The sequence below is a fragment of the Cetorhinus maximus genome, chromosome 4, assembly GCF_964194155.1.
Source record: "Cetorhinus maximus chromosome 4, sCetMax3.hap1.1, whole genome shotgun sequence".
Taxonomy (NCBI): domain Eukaryota; kingdom Metazoa; phylum Chordata; class Chondrichthyes; order Lamniformes; family Cetorhinidae; genus Cetorhinus; species Cetorhinus maximus.
In genome coordinates, this window is record NC_135882.1 from 785,568 (window position 1) to 811,421 (window position 25,854).

A 25,854-nucleotide genomic window follows, 5' to 3' on the forward strand; every position below is an offset into this window, starting at 1 on the left:
GGCCAGCTTTAGCAAGGAAATTGTACAATGTGTGTGATCGTCCAACTGTTCTGCAGTCCACTAAAATGCTCATGACTTTGCAGTCTGTGCTGGGGAGGGGTGAAAGGCTTTGGAGCACCTAGTGGCACTTTGATGCCTCTGCGTTGCTTGAGTGAGCAGATAAGCTAGAAGCCTGACTCCAATCGTATCAATGTGGCTGTGTCTGAACTGTCTCAGCTGCAGAGGAATGGTCACTTTATACAGGTTAACCGAATGCATGGCCCCTCGCCCACCCTACCACCCGCACCCCCCCTCCCCTGCCCCCCGAATGCTTGTGCATTCAACCGCAAGGCAGCCCTTGCACCCCACCCCCCCCCCCCCACACAAGTCACCTCAACGGCAGGGCTGCCCTTGACACCCCCCATAATGCTCCTCAAGCTTGAAGTCCAACAGGCAACCCTGGCGAGTGCTGCACATCATTGCTGTGTACTCACCTCCAAGTTCCCCTCAAAGTGCAGCCCACCAAGTGCATGCCTTTTATGTGCTGTCGTGAAACACATGGACGCGTGATCCAGTGGGGGTGGGGGAAACGATTCCAGCAGGCTGGCCTAATAGTGGTATGCAGTTGCATTACAATGAGGTTCCCAACGTCCGATGGCAGGAAACCCAGCTTGCCATCAGCGGGCTGAGCAGACGATCGCTAACTGGTTTCACGCCACTGTGAAAGCGATCATGCCATATTGTCCACTGATGCCACCAAACACGCCTGACGCCAGCAAGCACGAAAATCCCGGCCCATGAAAAACAAATAAACTGCTAATTCTGCTAAGTGATTATACTTCAAAAGCAATTAATTGACTTTCGAGTGCTTTGGGACATTCTCAGAGCATGAGAGGTGCTATATTAATGCAAGTTCTATATTATTTATAGTTCAATAGCAAAAGCTATGGCAATCTGAACAATAGAACTGGTTGTAGCAGAAGCATTTCTCTGCAGGTTGAGGAGGTAGGAAGTTTCATTACTAACAGGAGGATGTAAATAGCAAGTGACAAACTTACATTGTTTTTTTTACATATAATCACATGGATTGTACAGCACAGAAATATGCCATTCAATGTAACTTGTCTGTGTTTGTGTTTATACTCCACATTAGACCTCCCAATTCAATCTGCCTAATTTCAGCCTTTCAGCATACCCTGGTATTCCCTTTTCCCTCACGTACTCATTTAATATCATTTTAAATGCATCTAAATTATTTGCCTCAACCATTTATTGTGGCAGTGAGTTCCACAGCCCAATTACTGAGTAAAAGATATTTCTCCTTATTTTCGTATTGGATTTATTAATAATTATCTTGTATTTATGGCCCCTGGTTTTGGATTTTCCCACAAGAGGAAACATTCTCTTCACATCTACCCTGTCCAATCCATTCAATTTTAAAGACCCTATCAGCATCACTTTCTCCAGTGTTTCTGTCCTTTTTATAGTATGGAGACCGGAACCATGCAGCCTCATTAGGGTCCTACATAAGTTTAACATGACCTCATACTTTTGTATTCTATACCATAGGAATAAATCCCAGTGCATTAATAACATTTTTAATTGCTTTGATGATGTGATGTTGCTTTTAAATGATTTGTTCACTTGCATTGCTAGATCCCTTTGTTCTGCTATTCATTCAGTTGCTTATTTTCAAAGGTACAGGTTATATTTCTATTTTCCTTACCAAAGTACACCCATTCATTTCAATATATATATATCTATTAATCTGGTGTGCTGCCAAATTGCCAATTCTCAGCAAGGGTAGCTCCGCATCAGGAGCACTAAAAACAATAATTTGTCTCTTGGTTAATTCCAAAAAAAAAACAATGGGCAAAGAAATTTGGGGAAGCCCACTCTGCAGAGGTGGGGTAGAAGGTATCTCCCAACTGCCTATAAAGCCTACTAAGGATCCTTGCCCAAATTGTGCGAGTGCTGTCATGACCATACATAGGGCAGGCTGCCAGGACCTGCAAGGGAGCATCAACATTTGCCCCTGGTCTTTTCACGAGGGGTCTGGACAGATAGTGAGGAACTGTTCCCATTGCTGGAAGGGCAGCTTTAAGGTGAATGGCAAAAGAAGCAAAGGAGACATAAGGAAAAACCTTTTTTACACGGTGTGTGGTTAGGATCTGAAATTCACTGTCTGAGAGTGTGGTGGAGGCAGATTCAATTACGGCTTTCAAAAAGGAATTCAATAATTATCTTAAGAAAAACAAATTGTGCTACAGGGAAAGGGTGGAAGAGTGCAACTCGCTGAGTTGCTCTTCCAGAGCCGACATGGATAAAACAGGTTGAATGGCCTCCTTCTGCATTGTAACCATTCTACATCACATTTATATACATTAAAGTTCTTTTGCCACAAGTTTATGAAGTAACTGCATGCATAAGATTTTTACTCTACCACTAGCCCTATTTTTATGCCTACATTGAAATTTTAGTTTAGTTTTAATCTCTATACTTATCCATGAAACCTTATTCTTTGAAGCACGCTCTTAATATCATGCCCAAAACCTTGGTTAGGTAACTGAGTACTGTGTACAGTATTTGGCCTGTCATTACAAAAAGAAAGAGGAACATGACTTACGAGCAGGAGTAGGCCATTCAGCCCTTTAAGCCTGCTCCACCATTCAATAAGATTATGGCCGATCTGGTTGTGGTTTCAACTTAAGGTTATAAAAACCTTAAAACAAATTAAGCATAGATTCACCAGGATGATGCTAGGGATGGGGAAATATAATTAAGAGGAGAGATTCAAAATACTGGCACTATTTCCACCAGACCAGAAGAGGCTAAGGAGAAATTTAAATTGAGCGTCTTTAAATTATGGAAGAGTTTTGAGAGAGTAAATAGGGATAAACTATGTTCTCAAGTTGGGGAGCCATGAATTTCCAATTCTAAGAAAATAACAAGGCAGGCCAGGAAAATTTTCTTTACACATAGGGGTCCTGAAACACAAAATATATTATAACAGAAGTGGGTCAGGCAAAAACCATTGCATCTTTTAAAGGAAAATTGGAGAAATATTTTAAGCAGAGAAAGATACAAGGCTATGGGGAGTGGTACATTGGGATTCATTTTGGATTGCTTTAGCAAAGAGTGCACAGCCATGATCACCTCATTCTGTGTTGTAAATATTTATATTTCAGTTCAGATTGCTGAAAAGACCAAAGAATGCAGGAAAAAAGCACCTAGGTTGATCCTTGGTGGTCCTTCAGTTAAAAGACTGAATAATGTGGAAAAATTAGAGAAATTTGGATTTTGAGCCTGGCTGGATTTTATAGAAATGAGAAAACAGGACCAGCTACATACTGTAGATGTTGGTGTATAAGTTGACCTTTGAAGCCTCCAAAAATCATTCCAAAAATGGGGGTCAACTTATATGCTATGTATCAAATGTGAACAACAGGTGTGGGTGGTCACCATTTTGAAATATGTAAAAAAAAAATCAGTAGTTCATACTAAATTAATGTGGCTCAGTATGTCGAATAAGTTAATCGTAAAAAGATACTCGTAACCACAAAGTGTTTTAAAACGGTCAAATTCGTTGTCTTCGGCATCTGACACAAAGAGCTCATTGAATTAATTCTGAGTCACTTTGACTATGGCATCATCGTAAGGATCGCACTCTGGATCAAAGGGAGTGCTTTCACTTTCAGAATCCTCTCTACACCACAAATCATCTTCTTCTCCATCCATTGAAATGGATATTCTGCATTTTTTGAATGATCTGACAACAGTTTGTGCGCTAATAGCATTCCCATGATTTGATGATGAAATCACACAAAACATCAAGCCAGGCCCAGGCAATGTGCATATTTCCACTCTTTGTGAAGGTTTTTTTCTCTATCAATCATCAACCTATTTCATTTGACACAAATATGATCCTTGAATGGCTTGTTGAGGCACACATCTAAAGGTTAAATTGTGGATGTTAGACCCGCTGGTATAACTGCAATGTGGGTATTATTTCTTCACAGGCGCCTCTTGATCTCATCAGTTAACATGTCCCACACTAATAAGCAGCATGCTTTATGTAGACCACATAAGGAGCCTATTCCACACATTATTGATCCATAACTTCACTCCATCCTCATCTTGCCAACTGTTGTCATGGATATGCACAACAATTCCTGCAAGGAACATGATTTTCAGTGTGGTTTTATGTTTGAAAATGACTATTTAATTTTGTTCCATCGGCCATACAGGCTAGTGTCACCATGAATCTTGTCTTCTCATGTCCTGTGGTTTTCACTAGAACTGTTTTCAAACCTTTCCACTCCACAGTTCAGTTGCTGGGCATACCAAAATTCGTGAACGTTTCATCAATGCTGCTGATGTGGCATAACGGGTACTCATGTTTTTTGTCGCTGTCTGATGACGAATTGCTGAAAACTGGTAATTTTGGCAGAGGTCTTTTGGTAGTCTCTGAGCGATCTTTGTTTACTTCCGCAAAACTAGATATTTTCATTCCATAAAGTAAGCTAGCCACCAACTAGCTATTGCTCTGAAATATTTGCTGGACTCAGGGTTTGATTTGGCCCACTTTAGTTCATATAAATGCATTACATTTTTGGTGACAATGAAACCATTCTAATGATTTTCCAGGACCCATTCCAAAACATTCTTCTCAAGGACAGATCAGTGGCTGGTCCCTGGTCACATGGCAGATTTGGTCTTTGATCCTCTTCAGGGAAGATCCCTTCTTCCATTTTCACACCAGTTTTTAACTACCATGAATTCCCTCACTGTAGCACAGTTACTTGACCAACTGTTACAACTTTTAGCTTTAAACCAGCTTCATTCATTTTGTTGAAAGACTTATTTCTCTTCATTGTTGCCACACAGGGTCTATTGTGTGTTTTTTCATTCATTCACAAGATGTGGGCTTCGTTGGCTGGGTCGGCATTTCTAGTCCATCCCTAGTTGCCCTCGAGAAGGTGATGATGAGCTGCCTTCTTGAACCACTGCAGTCCATGTGGGCACACAACTCCCGTGCATCTTCACAACACCCGCTTGATCACTTGTACCCAGTTATAGCCAGAAATAAAACATGCATTTGTGGAGTGAAAATTTGAAACTGACTACGAATGTGAGTATTCCATGTACTGGCTGCAAAGAGGGGGTCGACTTATATGTTGAATATATGCAAAAACACAATTTTTGGAGTCAGGAAAATAGCTTATATGCTAGGTTGTATACTGCAATTACGGTAAATACTGTGGCTATTAGATAAGGTCAGAGACTGGATATTCTGTAGTGAGTGACTCACCTCTTGATTCCCCAAAGCCTCTCCAACAACACTACAAAGCATGCCAGGAGTGTGATGAAATACTATCCACTTGGGAGAATGGATGCAGCTTCAAAAACACTTCAGAAGCTTGATACCAGCCAGGACAAATCAGACCGTTGACTAGCACTTCATCTATTAGCCTAAACATCCAGCCCCTCCACTGCAATGAGTAGTACATACAGAGTGCAATGGAGAAACCTGCTAAGCTTTCTTGACGAGACCACCCAAGCCCACAATCTTCACCACCTTGAAGAACAGCAACCAATACATGGTAATAGCACCACCTTAAATTTCACTGTATCCCAATGTGGGCATCTATCACCATTCCTTCAACATCACTGGGTCAACATCCTGGAACTCCTTACCTAAAAGATGTTTAATATATTATGCGGATTGTTAGCCTGATTTTTATCATGTACCTGCAGCCTTCATGGTATGACCAGAGGTTCCAGAGGGGAGCTCATCACCACTTTCTCAAGGGATAGGTAATAAATACCCAGTGTTGTCCTTGACACTCAGTCGTCGAGAATGAATAAATAAGTTATATGAGATTGTTATCGGAATGGGGGAAAAAAAATTTTTTTTAATTACTTTGAATCAAAGATCATGATTAGAAGAATGGCCCATCATTTGGAAGTGGTCCAAGGTATACTTAAGAGTGAAAGACCGTGTTGCCTCAGACCAGCCCAGTGTCTCCCTGACTCCATCAGTCTTCCCGCCCTCAGGTATCAACCGTCTCCACCTGGCGCGTGGCCGCGGTCACGCGGGGCCGGTGACGCGGGTCACGCGGGGCCGGCCGTTAGATCGGGAAGCCTTTGGGATTTTGGAGGCTAACGGTCGGTGATGGCGGCTGTCGGCTCAGGCTCGGGCCCGCTTTCGGTGCGGTTCCTGCCGCTGCTCTGCTGTTGCCTTGCCCCGGTCTTCGGCATCCCCCGAGCCGCCCGGGACTCGGAGCTCTCCCTCCAGCCCAAGCCGTGCCTGGCCCCCGAGCAGTGGGAGGGCAGGGCCGTGGTGTACGAGCACAGCACGGGCAGGAACAGCAGGGTGCTCCTCTCCTACGACGGCAAGAACCAGCGGGTCCGAGTGCTGGACGAGAAGAAAGGACACATCCCCTGCAAAAAGTAGGTGCTGGCAGCGCGGGTATTGCGGTTTGCAGGCGCGGCCGCCTCCTCCTGTTTCTATTTCACTGTCCCGGTTATTGGCCACCCACCCCCGGTCTCTAATGCAGCCCAGCTTCGGGGAGCAGAGGGGCGGCTGAGGCTCTGAGCAAAGAGCCGCCTTCACCTGACACACACTCCCAGCCAGAAACTGCTTCCCACCAGCCGCCTCCCACCATCACTATGTCCTTCCCATCATGTGCTCATTCGCCTTAACCATTCCTTCTGGTCCTGACTTCAAACATGATATTTTCACCACTCCTTGGGTTAAATGACTGTGTGTCCTCTGAATTCACTGTTGGATTCGCTACAGATCTTCCCCCACACTCAATAAATATCCTGATATTACAAATCCAGGAAGGCCATTTGCTCCATTTTCAGTTCAGCCTCAACTGTTTGCTATTAATAGATGACTCAGATGAGGGTAGAGAGCCACATATCTAAGTTTGCTGATGACACAGCAATGTTCTGGCAGCACAGGAGGAACCATAACATTGGAGATATTAAGATTAAGTGAATGGGCAAACCTGTGAGCAAATGTGAAGTCATTCACTTTGGACTAAAAACTGATAGAACAGGGTACTTTTGAAATTGTGAATAGCTAGAAATAATGGAAGTATAAAGAAAATTGGGTGGGGTGTCCAGGTACAAAGATCATTAAAATGTCATGAACGGATGCAGGAAATAATCAAGAAGGTTAATGGAATGCTGGCTTTTATATCTGGAGGACGAGGATTCATGGGGGTAGAAGTCTTGTTTCAGCTATACAAAGCCCTGGTTAAAGTACACCTAGAATTCTAGACACCACACCTTAGGGTAAAAGCAAAATACTGCAGATGCTGGAAATCTGAAACAAAAATCATCATCTAATGAAGAGTCATACAGACTCAAAACGTTAACTCTGTCTTCCTTTCCACAGATGCTCAGACCTGCTGAGTTTTTCTAGCAATTTTTGGTTTTGCCTTAGAAAGGGAATATTAGCCTTGGAGGGGGTTAGTAGAAGTTACCTGGACTTGCAAGGGGTTAAGTTATGAAGAGAGTTCACACATATAAGGATTTAGAAAGTCAAAGGTGATTTGATCAAAGTTTTCATGATATTAAGGGGAATAGATAAAGAGAAACTATTTTCACTGATTTAGCTATGCCCCCAAGTCCTATATTTTCCAAAAGAATTGAAGACCTTTTGGGAGATTAGTTAGGAAACATTTCTTCATGCAAGATGTGGCAGAAGTTTGGAACTCTCTTCTGCGAATAACAGTTGATGCTAGATCTGTTAATTTTAAAACAAATTGATTTTTGTTAGCCAAAAGTATTAAGGGATATGGGGCAAAGGTGGCAGTATATGAAGTTAGGTTGCAGATCACCTCACTGAATGACAGAACAGGCTGAAGGCACTAAATGTTCTATTCCTTTTGCTATGTTCCTGTCCTCCCAGAGCAATCCCGCAGTCCTCTTACTGCAGCATCCAATACTTTCTTAAATGATTGTAGCGTTTAATTCCACCCCCCCCCCCCCCAACACACCCAGAATCCCTGTAAGCCATTCTACACATTGATCACTGCACTGAGAGAGAGAGAGGGAAAAAATTGCTTAAATGGCTATTTTTTATATCAGTGCGAGGTGATACATTTTGGTATAAAAGAATGAGGAGAGACAAGACATGCTGAATGATATAATTTTCAAGAGGGTGCAAGAAGAAAGAGATCTAGAGATGTTTGGGCACAAATGTTTATAAGTGCCAGGACAGTTTAACAAAGCTTTTGTTAAAAAAAATATGGAATCCTGAGCTTTACAAGTAGAAGCTATGAGTGCAAAAGTCAGGAAAGTATACTAAACCTACATAGAACACTGGTTTGACCCTAGTTGGTGTATTATGTCCAGTTTCAATTTAGGAGGGACATGAAGGCTTTGGAAGGGTTATAAAGCGATTTACTAGAATGGTTCCATGGATGAGGAATTACGGGTACATGGAGAGCTTGGAGAAGCTGGTCTTGTTCTGCTTACATCAGAGAAGGCTAAGACTAGATTTGATAACAATGGTCAAAATCATGACAAGCTTAGATAGACTAAATAAACAAAAACTGTTTACAGTGGCTGAAGAGTCAAAATCCAAAGGGCACAGATTTAAAGTGATTGGCCAAAGAACCAGAGACAACATGAGGAAAAACTTTATTACGCAATGAATGGTTAGGATTTTGAATGCACAGCCTGCAAGGGTGGTGGATAGAGAGTCAATAGTAGCCTTCAAATGGAAATTGGGTAAATACTTGAAAGAGAAAAATGCAGGGATATAGGGCAAATGGGACTAACTGGTTTGGTCCTTGAAAGTTCGAGTTGAGAATCGACAAGCCAAATAGTTTCCTTCTGTGCTATACTATTGTCTAATTCCACGAACCTGTGTCCCCTTGTCCTGTTCTCAGTTTTAAAGTAATATCCTAGATTTACCATATCCATTACCTTAACACTCTTGTACACCTCCAAGATCTTCACAGAAACCTCTTAAAGCTGAAATACCCTTGTTTTCCCTGAATTTCCCCTCAATTCATTGCATCAAATAAAGTATGTGACCTTCCCTATGCCCTAGTTTATTTTGACATAGAAGAGACTTGGGAACAAAAATGGCTCTCCCTTATAAGACCTGAGGGCTGGCATGATTAGTACATGTTGTGTGGAGGATATTTCTTTGAATGAAGAAACCATACAGCAAATACTTTGTTACTAAATGCAATGCTGGAGGCTTCCAAAGTTGAGATGATAAAATAGTTTTGTTAAGACCACAGAAATGGTGGATTTGCTACTTAACAGTCAAACAACATCCCCTGGTCCTCGCTGTAGAGGATATAAGTAACATGCAAGAAATAGCTGTAAGTCAGGTGTTAGAATCATATCTCCCATGACTGAATTTTTGTTTTACAAAATGGAAGGACCTGGAATGATCTGGTCATCTGGATGCTAACCTGGGATTTTTTTTTAAAGAAGGTCATAAGTTAACCTTGGAACTCAAATGACCTATATGGTACTTGAAGGAGTTGTTTGTGTTGAACTGCAAACCTTCTTACTTAATGAAAAGCTGGGAGACAAAAAAGGCAGTCACATGGCAGAGGAAAAAAACTTAAGGTTGTGAACCTGCTTGTTTTGAAGGCAGTCTTGGCTGGAAAACAAGCTGAGGAAAGAGGGCTGCCTTGACTGGCTCCCTCTCTCTACCTTACCTGAAATTGTGTGGTTATCAACCTGTAGCCAGAGAACCCTCATCTGAGTGTGACCAGTCTGCATTTGGACCTGCAAAGCTTAGACCAGTGGTGAGAACTTTCAGACATCCGCATGGACCAGCAGCCTGTCTTTACACGAGAATACTCTAGATTGACAGCGTTGAGACCCTGCAGACTTTATCCTTTTTTATAACGCCAATCCCTCAAAGCCCATCTCTGAAGAGAGACTCTACCTGTTTGTCCTTTGTTTGACTCTGTGTGTGCTGGGGGAATTCTTTAAGAAGAGATAGATAGATATACTTCTGGATTAGAATTGTGTGTAAACCAGTACTTGCAACTTGTTAAAAGAAGATTTGTTTTAAAATAAGTTAATCATTGAGTTTTTGAAAGTCTGGTCAGAGTATCTTTTCTTCAGGGCATTGGAGGTATAGGTACACAGTTGGTCATTTTGATATGAAAATTAAACATTTAAATTTATGGCAGGCCTGAAGAGTAGTGGGGCTTGATAATTCTCACACTCCTCCCATCATGGTCATAACACAGGAAATGGAAGGGAGTGAAGAACTCAAGAAAATTACAGTCACCAGGGATGTGGTACTGAACAAATTGTTGGAGCTGCAGGCTAACAAGTCCCTGGGTCTTGAAGGACTTCACCCTAGGGTCTTAAAAGAAGTGACTATTGAGAAAATTGATGCATTGGTTTTAATTATCAAAATTCCTGAAATTTGGGGAAGGTTCCATTAGTTTCGAAAATAGCAAATGTAACTCCTTTATTCAAAAAGGGAGGGAGACAGAAAGCAGGAAACTATGGGCCAGTTAGCTTAACATCTGACTTAGGGAAAATGTTAAGAGCTATTATTAAGGACATTATAGCAGGGCACTTGAAAAAATTCAAGGTAGCCAGGTAGAGTCAAGGTGGTTTTGTGAAAGGGAAATCATGTTTAACCAATTTATTGGAGTTCTTTGAAGAAGTAACATGCTGCTGTGGATAAAGGGGAACCGGTGGATGTTGTCACGACTCACTGGGGATAGTGTGCTGTAATACCAAGCCCCACTGTTCCCCGAGCCATGACAAATGTGAAAAAGTTTGATCAAACCACCAGATTGCCCCAATTCTACCTAACTGTTTAATTTAGGTTAACAGAATATGAGCACCAGGTTTGTAATCTAAATAAGTAAATAACTGTACATTGAACAAACAGTTGTAACCAGTGACAAAAGAAAGAAATATGAACTGCTAATTACTAACGCTATAACTTAAACTCTACCCCCTTCTTAAATCCCTAAACACACACATACAAGACACATAAGACACAAAAACATGGATTTTAAGGGTGGGATAAAATAGTTCAATAGCACCAATTCCGGAGTACAGGATTCGATGGGTTGATTTTTGATTCATGTCTTCTAAATTCCTTGCAATCCTTTGTTGATGACACGAGGTGGTCTTCCAGCACTTTCAGTATTTAGTTCACTGGTTGAGTACTTGCCTTTCAATGTCTCTAACAATGATTTTCCCCTTTGCCTCTTGACAGGGGTTTTCAGAGAAAGCAAGTTAAAGAGATATGAGAAGAAAAAGCCAGCTAGCTGCTATTGTGGAATTACTGGAATCTTCCACACACGGGAGAGAGAGGTTTTAGGTCTTGTTCCTTTCAGGCTAGCTATTCAGCTGCACTGCCCTCGCACAAAAACCTGATCACCTGGTCAGGAGCCAATTAAAATGCTGTTGTCAGGTAGCTCCCTTGGTCCAGGACTCCTTTCCGGTACCATCCTGTCTTTTGTGGCACACTCCTTTCCAGGACTGCAACATTGTATATATCCCTTATCCTGTCCCAGTGGACATGGCTTTCAACCTGCAGCCATTGTAATTTTAATCCACAATCCAACAGAAACTAAAAAGACATGTTCTTTACAAAGCACTGTACTTAGATTTCCAGAAAGCATTTGATAAGGTGTCACATCAAAGGCTTGTTTTTTATTCATTCATGAGGTGTGGCGTCACTGGCTAGGCCAGCATTTATTGCCCACCCCTAAATGCCCTTGAGAAGGTGGTGGTCGTGAGCTGCCTTGTTGAACCGCTTCAGTCCATGTGGTGTAGGTACACACACAGTGCTGTTAGGGAGGGAGGGAGTTCTAGGATTTTGACCCAGCAACAGCGAAGGAACGGCGATATATTTCCAAGTCAGGATGGTGTGTGGCTTGGAGGGGAACTTCCAGGTCATGGTGTTCCCATGTGTCTGCTGCCCTTGTCCTTCTAGATGGTAGTGGTTGTGGGTTTGGAAGGTGCTGTATAAGGAGCCTTGCAGAAAATAAAAGCTCATGGTGTAGGAGGTAACACATTGGTATGGATAGAAGATTGGCTAGCTAACAGGAAACAGGTTAGTCCTAAGTGGGTCTTTTTCTGGTTGGCAAGATGTAACGAGTGGTGTGCCACAGGGATCAGTTCTGGGGCCACAACTTTTACAATTTATATAAATGACTTGGGTGAAAGGACTGAAGATATGGTTGCTAAATTTGCTGATGACACAAAGATAGGTAGGAAATTGTGAAGAGAACATAAAGCTACAAAGGGATATAGGTTATGTGAGTGGGCAAAGCTCTGGCAAATGGAGTATAATGTGGGAAATGTGAAATTGTCCATTTTTGAAGGAAGAATAAAAAAGCATATTATCTAAATGGTGAAAGATTGCAGAGCTGAGATGCAGAGGGATCTGGGTGTCTTAGTGCATGAACTGCAAAAGGTTAGTATGCAGGTGCAGCAAGTAATTAGCAAAGCTAACAGTTTATTGTGAGAGGAATGGAATATAAAAGAGAGGTTATGCTTTAGTTGTAGAGGGCACTGGTGAGACTACATCTGGAATACTGTGTACAGTATTGGTCTCCTTATTTAAGGAAGGATGTAAATGCATTCGAAGCAGTTCAGAGAAGGTTTACTAAACTAATACCAGGAGTGGGTGGGTTGTTTTATGAAGAAAGTTTGGGCAGGCTAGGCTAGTACTTGCTGGAGTAAGAAGCAACTTGATCCAAATTTTTAAGATCCTGAGGGGTATTGACAGACTGGATGTGGAGAAGATATTCCCTCTTGTGGGAGAATCAAGATCTAGGGGTCACTGTTTAAAAATAAGGGGCCACCCATTTAGGTCAGAGATGAGGAAGACATTTATTCTGAGGGCAGAGTGTCTTTGGAGCTACCTTCCTCAAAGGGCAGCAGAAGCAGAATGTTTTAAAGACAGAGGTAGACAGTTTCTTTATAAACGATAGGATGAAAGGTTATTGGGGGACAGATGGAGGGTACAGTCAGATCAGCCATGATCCTATTGAATGGCGGAGCAGGCTTGAAGGGCCGAATGGCCTACTCCTGCGTCTAACTCGTATGTTCCTCCCTGATTATCAAGATTAAAATGTCTGCTTGCACCTCAGGTTGCTGCCAGACAGTGTTTAAATGCATGCTTCCATGTTGAATGGCCTTTCATTGTAGCAACAGGATTTCCACCGGTGAGGTTTAGCTACGGGGTATGTATTTTTTTAATTCATTCATGGTATGTGGGCGTCACTGGCTGGCCCAGCATTTTTATTGACCTTAGGAAGGTGGTGGTGAGCTGCCTTCTTGAACCGCTGCAGCCTATGTGGTGGCGATACACCCTCAGAGCTGTTGGGGAGGGACTTACAGGATTTTGACCCTGCTATGTGAGACAAGGGAGGAGATTGCAGGAGAGTATTCCATCACACTCCTGACTTGTGCCTTGTGGATGATGGACAGGCTTTGGGGAGTTAGGAGATGACTTACTCATCACACTATTCCGAGCCTCTGACCTGCTCTTATAGCCACGGTATTTATATGGTTAGTCCAGTTCATTTTCTGGTTAATGGTAAGCCCCCAGGACGTTGATAGTGGGAGATTCAGTGGTAGTAATGCCATTGAATGTCAAGGGTTAATGGTTAGATTCTCTCTTGTTGGAGATGGTCATTGCATGGCACGAATATTACTTGCCACTTGTCAGCCGCAGCCTGGATATTGTCCAGGTCTTGCTGCATTTGGATATGGACTGCTTCAGTATCTGAGGAGTCACGCACGGTGTTGAGCATTATGCAATTATCAGCGAACATCCCCACTTGTGACCTTATGATGGAAGGAAGATATCGATGATGCAGCTGAAGATGGTTGGGCTGAGGACACTACCCTGAGGAACCCCTGCAGTGATGTCCTGGAACTGAGATGATTGACCTCCAGCAACCACAGCCATCTTCCTTTGTGCCGGGTATGACTCCACCCAGCAGAGAATTTTCATCTGATTCCCATTGACTTAGTTTTGCTAGGGCTCCTTGATGCCATATTCGGTCAAATGCTGCCTTGATGTTGAGGGCAGTCACTCTCACCACCTATCTGGAGTTCAGCTCTTTTGTCCATTTTTGAACCAAGACCTAGAGTATATTCAGATTTTAGGAAAGACTTCCCAATTAATTTAGTACGATTAACCAAAAAAAAATGACCAGTGATGGTGCCAAATAATTTGTGGCTAAAACTTTGAGGATCAATGGCAGGGACATTGGGAGGAGGATAAAATAAAAGAATTGCCATTTGCTGCATGTAGGAAAAAGGGGAAACATTTCACAATGTTTATTCCTGGACCTCTGCTTCATAATCCCATTTGGTTTCTTAAAATTCCACGGCATAAATGACATTTTCTACCAAAAAAGAAATCACCTCACACTTAATTATGCTGAATTTTATTTGGCATTTAGCCATATACTGTGCAAGCCATTTACATTTTACTGTATTTTGGTATAGTCCTTTTATTATTAGTTGCTCCCCAAATTTCAACACCATACACCTGATTCATGATTCCAAATCATTTATGTACATGGTCAACGACATTGATACCAGTGCAGGTCCTTGTATTACACCACTTCCTACTTCCTGCCATTTTAACTCCTATTTTTTTGTTTCATAGCGGAATAGGTTGCAAGGTGGCTATCTACCCCTTGATTCCTTACACCATATGGCACCTTTATTGAAAGTCCATGGGTAACATCCCCCCCACCCATCAGGGGGGGATGTGCGGGAGCGGGTGGGCGGCCATTTTACGTGGGTGGGCCAATTAAGGCCCGCCAAGCATGATGTCCGCCAGGAAGCGGTGTGGTGTGGAGTGGGGTGGGTGGGGGGGTTGGGGGGAGTGGGGGGGTGGGGTGGGGGGGGGGTGGGGGGGCAGAATTCTCTCAGCTGGGCGTGTGCTCTTTTGTGCATGCGAAAGAGCACACAACTTCCTGAGGCATTGTGCTGCCTCGGGGAGATTGAATCCAATTGAAAACTTCAAATAAAGGTGATTTTTAAAAATTTCCCTGCCTTGTCCCCTCATGTGATGACACTGTCACATGAGTTGGGATATGTCCATAACTTTTATTGAAACATTTCATAAAAATTTAAATACCCTCATGAAACTTCATCCCAAATGGATGAAGTTTCATATTTTTTCCAAAGTCCGTCTGGGTTCCCAGCCTGCCCGCCAACTTTAAGGTTGGACGGGCAGGTCCATTAATCATCTTAATTAGTTTTTTAACGGCCTTAATAGGCCGTTGAATGTTCAGCCGCGTGCCCACCGAACTGAAAATCTAAATGATGCGGGGTGACGTCAGGACGCATGCCCGACGTATCCCTGCATCATTTTACATGTTGGCGAGCAGTCCCCGCCCCCTGCTCGCCAACTGGAAGATGCTGCCCCATGTGTACCAAATCCACAGCATTACCTTTGTCTACTCTTTGAATTCTTTGGAAGAAGTCCTAATAGATTTGATTAAGCATGACCTTCCTATTAGAAATTCTTGCTGATTATTTTTATTATATTTTTCCACTGAGGTAACTGGTCTGTGGTTCCTTCAATTATTTGTAACTCCCCTTATGAAGGTAGGAGTTAAATCTGCTCACCAATCCTCTGGCACTATTGCTTTTCCTTTTGATTATTTTTATACAAATATGCTAGTACTTCTGCTATTGTTTCCTCAGTTTATTTTGAATATCTGGCGCTGCAGTCCATCTTGTCCCGGGAATTTGTCCTCAAGTTTGCCTAGTTTATCTTGTAACTCCTTTCCTTTTACCTGGTTGCCATATCTTTCTTGACATCTTCTGTTATCATTTCTACTTTAGTAGCTCTTCAGATGCATTCAAAATATGAGTCTTTCTGCCATTTCAGTTTCATAATGAAATGGAAGGGATATTGATTAAGATATTAGCCTGTCTATATCTGGCATACTTTTACAAATCTTCGACACAATTGACCATACTCCTAATTTAATGGTGTCAGCAATTTCTAAATCCAGATTTTTATGCATATGGTAAATAAGCGGTGTAAACAGAAGGCCATTGGTGGAAAAATATAGTTAACTGGGCATAAAAATAAAATGCAAAAAAAGTAAATTTATTGATCTTCATTTTAGAAGGTCCAATGCAAATTGTTGCCGGTTGAGTATTAAAGATCTCAGATCTGGAGCCAACCAGAGAGCAGGCTTATACTAGACCTGGTATTGCACACCGAGATAGGATTAATTGATTGCCTCATAGTGAAGGTTCCCTGAAGTGGCAGCGATCATAATATGGTTGAATTTTACATTCTGTTTGAGGGAGAGAAGAGTGTCCAAGGCTGGTATTTTAAACTTAAATAAGGGCAATTATGAGGGCATGAAAGCAGAGCTAGCTGGAATGAACTAGCAAAGTAGGTTAAGGGATAAAAACAAAAAACTACTACGGATGCTGGAAATCCAAAACAAAAACAGAATTACCTGGAAAAACTCAGCAGGTCTGGCAGCATCGGCGGAGAAGAAAAGAGTTGACGTTTCGAGTTCTCATGACCCTTCAACAGAACTGAGTAAAATTAGGAGAGGGGTGAAATATAAGCTGGTTTAAGGTGGGGGGGTGGGGTGGGGGAGAGAAGTTGGGGGGAGATGGTTGTAGGGACAAGCAAGCAGTGATAGGAGCAGATAATCAAAAGATGTCACAGACAAAGGAACAAAGAGGTGTTAAAGGTGGTGATATTATCTAAGAGAATGTGCTAATTAAGAATGGATGGCAGGACACTCAAGATACAGCTCTAGTGGGGGTGGGGTGGAAAGACTGACAGGGCATTACAGGTACAGATTTAAAAATAATGGAAATAGGTGGGAAAAGAAAAATCTATATAAATTATTGGAAAAAACAAAAGGGAGGGGGAAGAAACGGAAAGGGGGTGGGGATGGAGGAGGGAGTTCAAGATCTAAAGTTGTTGAATTCAATATTCAGTCCGGAAGGCTGTAAAGTGCCTAGTCAGAAGACGAGGTGCTGTTCCTCCAGTTTGCGTTGGGCTTCAGTGGAACAATGCAGCAAGCCAAGGACAGACACCTCTTTGTTCCTGCTTGCTTAGGGACTGCTTGCTTGTCCCTACAACCACCCCCCCCCCCCCCCCACCCCAACTTCTCTCCCCACCCCACCACCATCCCCTCCCCCACCTTAAACCAGCTTATATTTCACCCCTCTCCTAATTTTACTCAGTTCTGTTGAAGGGTCATGAGGACTCGAAACGTCAACTCTTTTCTTCTCCGCCGATGCTGCCAGACCTGCTGAGTTTTTCCAGGTAATTCTGTTTTTGTTTTAGGTTAAGGGATAGGTCAATAGAGATGCAGTGGCAGTCATTACTGGGATCTTTCAGAATACACAGAATAGACACATTTCAGCAAAGAAAATTTCCAAGGGGAGGACCCAACATCCATGCTTCACTTAAAAAAAAAGTTAGTATCAAACTTAAGGCAAAAGCATATAATTATGCAAAGATGGGCGGCAGGTCAGAAGTTTGGACAGAATGTAAAAAACAGCAAAGAATGACTAAAAGATTGATAAGGAGGGAAGAATCAGAATATGAAAGAAAGCTAGCTAGAAATATAAGGACAGATATTTTTAAAATATCTATAGAAACTATAATTAACAAAGTGAGCATTGGTCCTATAGAAAGTGAGTATGGGAATTAATAAGTGAAAAGGAAGAGATGGCAGATGAACTGAACAGGTATTTTGCATCAGTCTTCACTATAGAGGATACAAGTAACATTCTAGAAATGGCTACAAATCAGGAAATAGGAAGGAGGAACTCAAGAAAATTACAATCAACAGGGAAGTGGTACTGAACAAATTGTTGGAACTGCGGGCTGACAGGTCCTAGGGTCCTGATGGACTTCATCCTAGGGTTTTAAAAGAAGTGGCTAGTGAGATGGTTGATACATTTGTTTTAATTTCTGAAAATTCTCTAGATTCTGGGCAGATTCCATTAGATTGGAAAATAGCAAATGTAACTCCTTTATTCAAAAAGGGAGAGAAGCAAAAAACAGGAAATTACAGGCCAGTTAGTTTAACATCTGTCTTAGGGAAAATGTTAGCTATTATTAAAGACGTTATAGCAGGGCACTAGGGAAAAATTCAAGGTAATCAGGCAGAGTCAACGTGGTTTTGTGAAAGGGAAATTATGTTTGACCAATTGATTGGAGTTCTTTGAAAAAGTAACGTGCTGTGGATAAAGGGAAACCGTTGATGTACTGTACTTAGATTTCCAGAAAACATTTGATTAGGTGCCACGTCAAATATTACTGCAAAAAATAAAGGCTCATGGTGTAGGGGGTAACATATTGGCATGGATAGAAGATTGGCTAGCTAACTGGAAACAGAGGGTAGCCATAAATAGGTCTTTTTTCTGGTTGGCAAGATGTAACATATGAATTAGGAGCAGGAGTAGGTCACTCAGCCCCTCGAGCCTGCTCTGCCATTCAGTCAGGTCATGGCTGATCTGATTTTAACCTCAACTCCGCTTCCCTGCCCACCCCCAATAACCTTTCACATCCTTATTAAGAATCTATCTACTTCTAGAAACTATAATTTGGGACAGCATTCATTGTCATATGAACAAATGTGGGTTAAATAAGAGAGCCAGCATGGATTTCTTAAGGGAATATCGTGTTTAACCAACTTGCTGGAGCTTTTTGAAGAGTTAACAGAGAGGGTTGATGGGGCAAATGCTGATGTGCGTGGACTTCCAAAGGCATTTGAAACAGTGCTGCAAAACAGACTTTAGAAAAATTCTAGCTCATGGAATAAAAAGGACAGTAGCAACATGGATACAGAACTAGTTGAGTGACAGAAAACAAAGTAATGGTTAATGGATGTTTTTTGGGTTAGAGGAAGGGTTGTAGTGGAGTTCCCCAGGGATTGATACTGGGGCCCTCACTTTTTTCCTGATCTAAATTAATAATCTAGATTTGGTGTACAGGGAACAATTTCAAAATTTGCAGATGATACAAAACTTGGAAGCATTGTAAACTGAGAGGAGGACAGTGTAGAACTTCAAAAGGACACAGACAAGTTGTTGAGATGGGCAGATAGGTGGCAAATGAAGTTCAATGTGGAGAAACATGAGGTGATAGATTTTAGTAGGAAGAACATGGAAGAACAGTGTAAAATAAAGAAAGGGTACTACTCTAACGGAGGCACAGGAGCTGAGGGTGTATATATGCATAAGGATGTGAAAGGATATCGGGGGTAGGTGGAAATGTGGATTTAAAATTACAATCAGATCAGCCATGATCTTATTGAATGGTGGACCAGGCTTGAAGGGCCGAGTGGCCGATTCGTGTTACTAATTCGTATGTTTGCATAAACCCACTTAACTTGATACAGTTATATCAACAATAAGATGGTAAATGATTTCTCTACATGGTTTCAGCCATTTATGTACAATGACTGAATTGAAAATGCCAATATTATGCAAGACTTTGGACAATGATTTTTAATTGCATAGAAAATTCTAAGTTTAATTGGCTGAAATATGTTTTGTCTTAAATTTACCATTAATGTTCAGTTTCAAAGTCTGCATCTGGTTATATATATATATAAAATAGAAATTTACTATACAAAATATGAAACTAATGCCTGTTTATCAGCTGCAATTAATTGGCTGTGTGGGAATTTAAAATACTTCTACATGCCTTTCTGTTTATGAACCCACCCCCACACTTAAATAAAGCACTACATGATATTTGAGCTGACCACAGGTTACAAGACAATCACCCAGGTTTCACCCATTAATCTTATCCATCTGTTTTTCCATCAGTCTTTGTTTTGTCTGTTTTTCATATTTAGAATTCTCTCACCCGTCTGTTTCATACTTCCATCTCCTAACAGTTCAGCACTGGCCTCTGTAACCTGGTTACGGAATGTCCAAATATTCTTGACAAAAAATAGAATCAAATAAAATCAATTTGGGTTTTATGGTAATTCGTACTAGAGTAAAAGTGTGCCTTTTAGTCTAACGTGTGTGTATTGTCTGTCTTTCGAACAAACAGCTTGTGCTATTGATCAGAATGAAGCCAAAACATATTAGGAAGATCAAATATGAATAGGACACCAGATTTGTAACCCTTAATGTGATGAAACTCAGATAAAATTACAAGATCTAGAAATTGGAGCAAAAGTAATAGCAAGCTCGCGGTGTACCCTATTAATGTATGAAGAGAAACAGCAATTTGTGCCAATAGAGATACACCGCAAGTTGTGAATCTCCACAAATTGTTGGGTGAAATGCACCTTCCACCGGCAAAACAGGAGCTTGTTTATATCTGCCCTTTGTACAGCTAAACATCAAAGTAGAAGCATTTTTGTTAGCTTAGTTTACATCTTTACTCTTTGAACTGCACTAAAGCAACTCCAGACCGTTATCATACCTTTTTGCTACTTGGTGGCAGCAGCCCAGTGCAAAAGGGCCTAAGACATACTTTTCTAGCTTTCAGTATCTCCTCCTTCCATTGTGATTTCTCATACCCTTGCAGTCTCTTGTGCAGACCACTTATTCATGTTGCTGTGTGCTGGAATAAGTATATTATTACCAGGCAAGTAGACACAAGAAACGTTGTTTGCATGAACAGTGTTTACTACACTGCCAAGATGAAAGCACATTCTGCAAAGATGTTTGTAATGATCATATCTGTTTATGGAATTGTAATTAATTAATATGCCTCTTAAGATGAGATTTTCAAATTTAAACAATGTGGTCAAGGATATGCTCACTTAAATAAGTCCTTGCATTGTTTTTTATTATTTGGAGGCACTGACTTGGATGCAGCTATTTATGCTTTTTAGGGTGCTTCTAATTAGATTCCTCTTGATCATGGTCGCAAACAATTATTAATTATTTACCACAGAGAGATATTGCAAGGTTGTATAACCAAGATTTATGTATATATTGTAGACATCAAAGTTTGTAATTGTTTTAAATCTGAATCAGTGTGATAATTTTTCACTGTTATTGGATAGTAGCATTAGAAGCTATTCCAGATCGTTTTGAGTGGGGGAGGCCACTTACCGAAGGGTTGTGATTAAAAATATCCTTTTTGTTTCCTATCTGTCAGTTAAAGACTTTGGACTGATTCACATCAAAGACGAACACCACGCTTATTTTTGTCTCGTTTTAGCAGCATGGGGTAATCTAAAATTACCTTTTTCCTCTGCAATGGAAAATTCTCAACAGTGACAATGTTATATTTTTGTACCAATATTATTTTAAGTTATGCCCTTCTGAATACTGTTGTCAGTCACAGCATTGTCGAAGGCTTATTTGACAAAAGACACTCGTTATTAAATAAGCAAATATGTTTGGGGAGGCTTTGTGTCTAAATGATTGGAGCAACATCTTGCTTCTAGAGACTTATGTCTCTAATGGCTGAAAATATCCAGTCTAGGCAGAGTAATTGAATTGCCGAGCAGCCTTGTATCAAACAACAATTTACATTTATCTAGCTTCTTTATTATGGGAAAATATCCCAAGATGCTTTGCAGGAGCATAATGAGGCAAAATTGGAACATAACAGGAAATTGGAGCAGGAGTAGGCCATTCAGCCCCTTGAGCCTGCTTCTGTCATTCAACCAGATCGTGGCTGATCTTCTACCTCAACGCCATTTTCCTGCACTATCCCCAAATCCCTTGATATCTATTGATCACTCTCTTCCATCGTTGCCCCCCATTCACCCATTAGCTCACTGAGCTACATTAGCTTCCAGTTCAACAACACCGATTTTAAAAGTCTTATCCTTACTTCTCTCTTTCTCTCTCTCTCTCTCTCTCACTCACACACACAACAAATAATCAGGTTTCCTGATACTATTAGTAATTAAGCCACCTTTCAAACAGTACTGATACTGAACAGGCCAATATTTTCAGATGGAACAGGGCTCTTGAGAAATATAAGACAAAAAAGATGGATATGATCTGGCATCTTGTTACCATTCTAATCTAAAACCCAGTTGATCAGTTAGAAAGCCATCATCTGGCCTAAATATTGTTTAATGCGTGCATGACATCGGAGTTAGGCTTAATCCTGCTCTCCCTCTGACCACACAGGCATTTTCCATTAAGCATTCACTAAATCATTAGAATTGGAAACCCAACCAAAGAAGAAGCTATTGAGTATTGATTAAAAACTTGTTTAAAGAAGTAGGTTTTCAGCAGGGCCTTAAAGGAGAAGGGAGGAATGGAGAGAGTTAGGGAGGAATTAGAACATTGGGCCAAGATGGCTATGAAGACATGGATGCCAGTGGTTGGGTGAAGGGAGTGATGCATAAGAAATAGATGCAGAAGTAAACCATGTGGCCTCTTGAGTCTGCTCTGCCATTCAACACGACCATGGCTGATCCTCAGCCTCAAATTCGCTTTCTTGCCCGCTTCCCAAATCCCTTGATTCTCTGGGAGACCCAAAATCTGTCTATCCCAGCCTTAAATATGCTCACCGATAGAGCATCCACGACTCTCTGGTGTAGGGAATTCCCAAGACTTACAATCCTCAATTTAGGACTGAGATGAAGAGAATTTTTTTCATTACCGACTCTTTATACTGAGACTGTGGCCCAGTGTGTAAGTAGACCTGGGTAGTAGGTTTTAATGTAACTTGACATTGTTAGATTAACTTCATGTTAAATTCATTGTAATAAGCTAACAAGGTCAAAATGCAGCTTTGTGCTAACAATGAGATAAGCTATTTTGAGCTCCCTTACTTTGATAACCCTCGATTAATTTGAGTGATTATTACATAATCAGGAACTAGCCAGAAACAGATGATTGCCAAAGTAGTCTACCTCAATTAAGTCATAATTGAAGAAATAGTAATTAATCAAGTAGTTATGTTTTAAAAGCGGCTGTAAGATTTCTGCTTTGGATAAGTATCAAATCAGATATTTTGTGCTAAGCTCAGTGTAAGCCTTGACCAAAATGGATAATAGACAATTGTGCAAAGTCAGATAACCAAAGACATTGAGAAAGAAACATTGTCCCTTTGAAAGGATAATGCATGTAGGTAGTCAAACTGCAATTTAAACAAACCAATAATTAAATTAGCCAATTATGAAATTACATAGACATGGTCTGAGATAAAGTATTGATAATTTAGGGGGATTAAAGTAAAGGCTATGAACAACATCTTTGCTAGCTCCTGAGGCAGAATTTGAAGAATTGCTGCCAACGAAGGAACTGGATGACAACCTACTACTTCAATGACCTGATCACTCATTTGAAGCTGTAAGGTCTATTTTTCATTTTAAAATAAACTTTCTCTTCTAATTTACTACTCGAGTCCATCTTCGCCTTACAGTTATGTCTTGTTTGAACCAGTACATTTATTGGATTTTATTGGATTAATTTGAAGTCAGATAATTGTATAATTAAGAATTAAGTTAAATTAAAATACTCTATATAAAGAAACTGAAGTGTTGTAGATTTCTTAACAAGGGGAAACAGCCTTTCAGTGTCTACTTTGTCAGGGCCCTTCAGAATCTTTTACCCATCATTGAGATCACTTCTCAATCTTCTAAACTCCAAAGAGTATAGGACCAATTTCCTCAGAGCTTCATCCCACAGGCAGTCTAGTAAACATTCACTGTACTGCCTTCCTTAAACAAGGAAACCAAAACAGTGTGCACTTTCTCCAGGGAAATTCCTGTGCAATAGTAGCAAAACTTCCTTATTCATGCACCCCAATTCCCTTGCAATAAAGATCTGCATGCCATTTATCATCTTAATTGCTTACTGTGCCTCCATGCTAACTTTCTGTTTTCCTTGTAGGAATACAATCAAATATTCCTATTCTTCTACCAAAGTAGATAACCTTACATTTCCCCACATTATACTCCATCTGCCACCTTGTTGTCGAATCATTTAACCTGTCTATATCTTTTTGCAGCCTCTTTACATCCTCACAGCCACCTAGCTTTGTATCGTCAGTAAACTTGGATATGTTACTCTTAGTCTCTTCACCTAAGTCATTAACGTAGATTTGAAATGGATGAGGTCTCAACACTGATCCTTGCGGCACTCCATTAGTTACTGCCTGCCAACTCGAAAAAGCGTTGGGACTGGGGCTATATATGCACAAATCAATGAAGGTAGCAGGGCAGGTCGAGAAAGCAGTTAGTAAAGCTTACAGGATCCTGGGCTTTATAAGTAGGGCATAGAGTACAGAAACAAGGAAGATATGCGAAGTCTGTATGAAACAATGACTCGGCCTCAACTGGGGTATTGTGCCCAGTCTGGGCACAATCATTAGAAAGAGTGCAGAAAAGATACACAAGAATGGTTTCAGGATGAGAAACTTCAGTTACATGGGTAAATTGGAGAAGTTAGGGGCTGATCTCCTTTGAGAAGACAATATTAAGAAGGGGTTTGGTAGAGGTGTTCAAAATCATAAGAGGCCCAGACAGAGCAGAGAGAAAGAAAATGTTCCCATTGGTGGATAGAGAACCAGAAGAAGAAACAGTGACATGAGGAAAAATATTTTACACAGCACATGGTTAGAACCTGGAATGCACTGCCTGAGAGTGGTGAAGACAGATTTATTCCTGACTTTTGAAAGCGAATTGGACATTTATCTAAAGATAAGACGTTTGTAGGTTTACAGGGAAAGATGGGGGAGTGGGACTAGGTAAGTTGCTCTTGCAGAGAGCTGGAACGGATATGATGGGTCAAATGGCCTCCTGTGCTGTGACCATTCAATGATTCAAACCCTAGTCTATGCTTCCTGCCTGGTAACCATTCCTCCATCTATGCAAATATATTGCCCCAATGCTGTAAGCCTTTGTGTATTAACTTCTTATCAAACACCATTTCCCTTTCGTAAAATCATGTTTACTCTCTCTGATCTAAGAGGGCAGAGTTGGAACTTTGGAGTTTCTGGGAGGATTTTGGGGTTAGAGAAGGATACAGAGACAGAAGTGGGACCACAGAAGTACAAAAGCAAAGCACTGCACTTGCTGGAAATCTGAAATAAAAGAAAAAGTATTGGAAGAGCTCAGCAGGTCAGCAGCATCTATGGAGAGAAACAAGAGTCATCTTTCAGGTCGAGTGAGCTTTTATCAGAACTGAAGAAAGATAGAAATGTAAGAGTTTTTAAGCCAATAGAAAGGTTGGGGTTGGTGGCAGGAAGAACAAAAAGGAAGCTCTGTGATATGATGGAGGGCAGAAAGGATTAAATAACAACAATATTTCATGAAGCAACAGCCAAAGAATGGTAATGGTATCACAACTGACTGGGATAGTATGCTGCAATATCAAGCCCCACTGCTCCCGGAGCTGCGACAAATGTGAAAAAGTTTGAGCAACCTACCTAATTGTTTAATTTAGGTTAACGGAATATGAGCATCAGATTTGTAAACTTAATAGGTAACTGTTTATTGAACAAACTGTTGTAACCAAATATGGATTGCTAATTTCTAACACTAACTTTTACACTACCCCCTTCTTAAATCCCTATACACACACATACAAGACACATAAGGCACACAAAAACATGGATTTTAAGGGTGGAATAAAACAGTTCAATAGCACCAATTCCTGAGTACAAGATTTGATGGGTTGATTTTGATCGATGTCTTCCCAAATTCCTTTCAGTTCTTTGTTGATGACACAAGGTGATCTGCCAGCACTTTGTCTTTAGTTCACTGGTTGAGCACTTGCCTTTCAATGTCTCTAATAGTGAGTTTCCCCTTTGCCTCTTGACAGGGGTTTTCCAAGAGAGAGTAGGTTATAGAGTTATGAGGAGAAAAAGTCAGCTAGCTATTATTGTAGAATTACTGGAATCTTACACAGAGGAGAGAGAGGTTTTAGGTCTTTTACCTTTCAGGCTAGGAG

At 41.0% G+C, this 25,854-nt stretch overlaps 1 protein-coding gene across 1 annotated transcript in view; it reads left to right on the plus strand.

Moving 5' to 3' along the window:
* The first annotated feature begins 6,095 nt into the window (after positions 1 to 6,095).
* The window catches only part of epdr1 (ependymin related 1), a 28,306-nt gene continuing 8,547 nt past the window's right edge, over positions 6,096 to 25,854 (plus strand). The window contains exon 1 of the mRNA XM_078539779.1: positions 6,096 to 6,432. Within this exon, the coding sequence (XP_078395905.1) occupies positions 6,155 to 6,432 (278 nt within the window). The 5' untranslated portion in view covers positions 6,096 to 6,154. The remainder of the gene's footprint in view (positions 6,433 to 25,854) is intronic.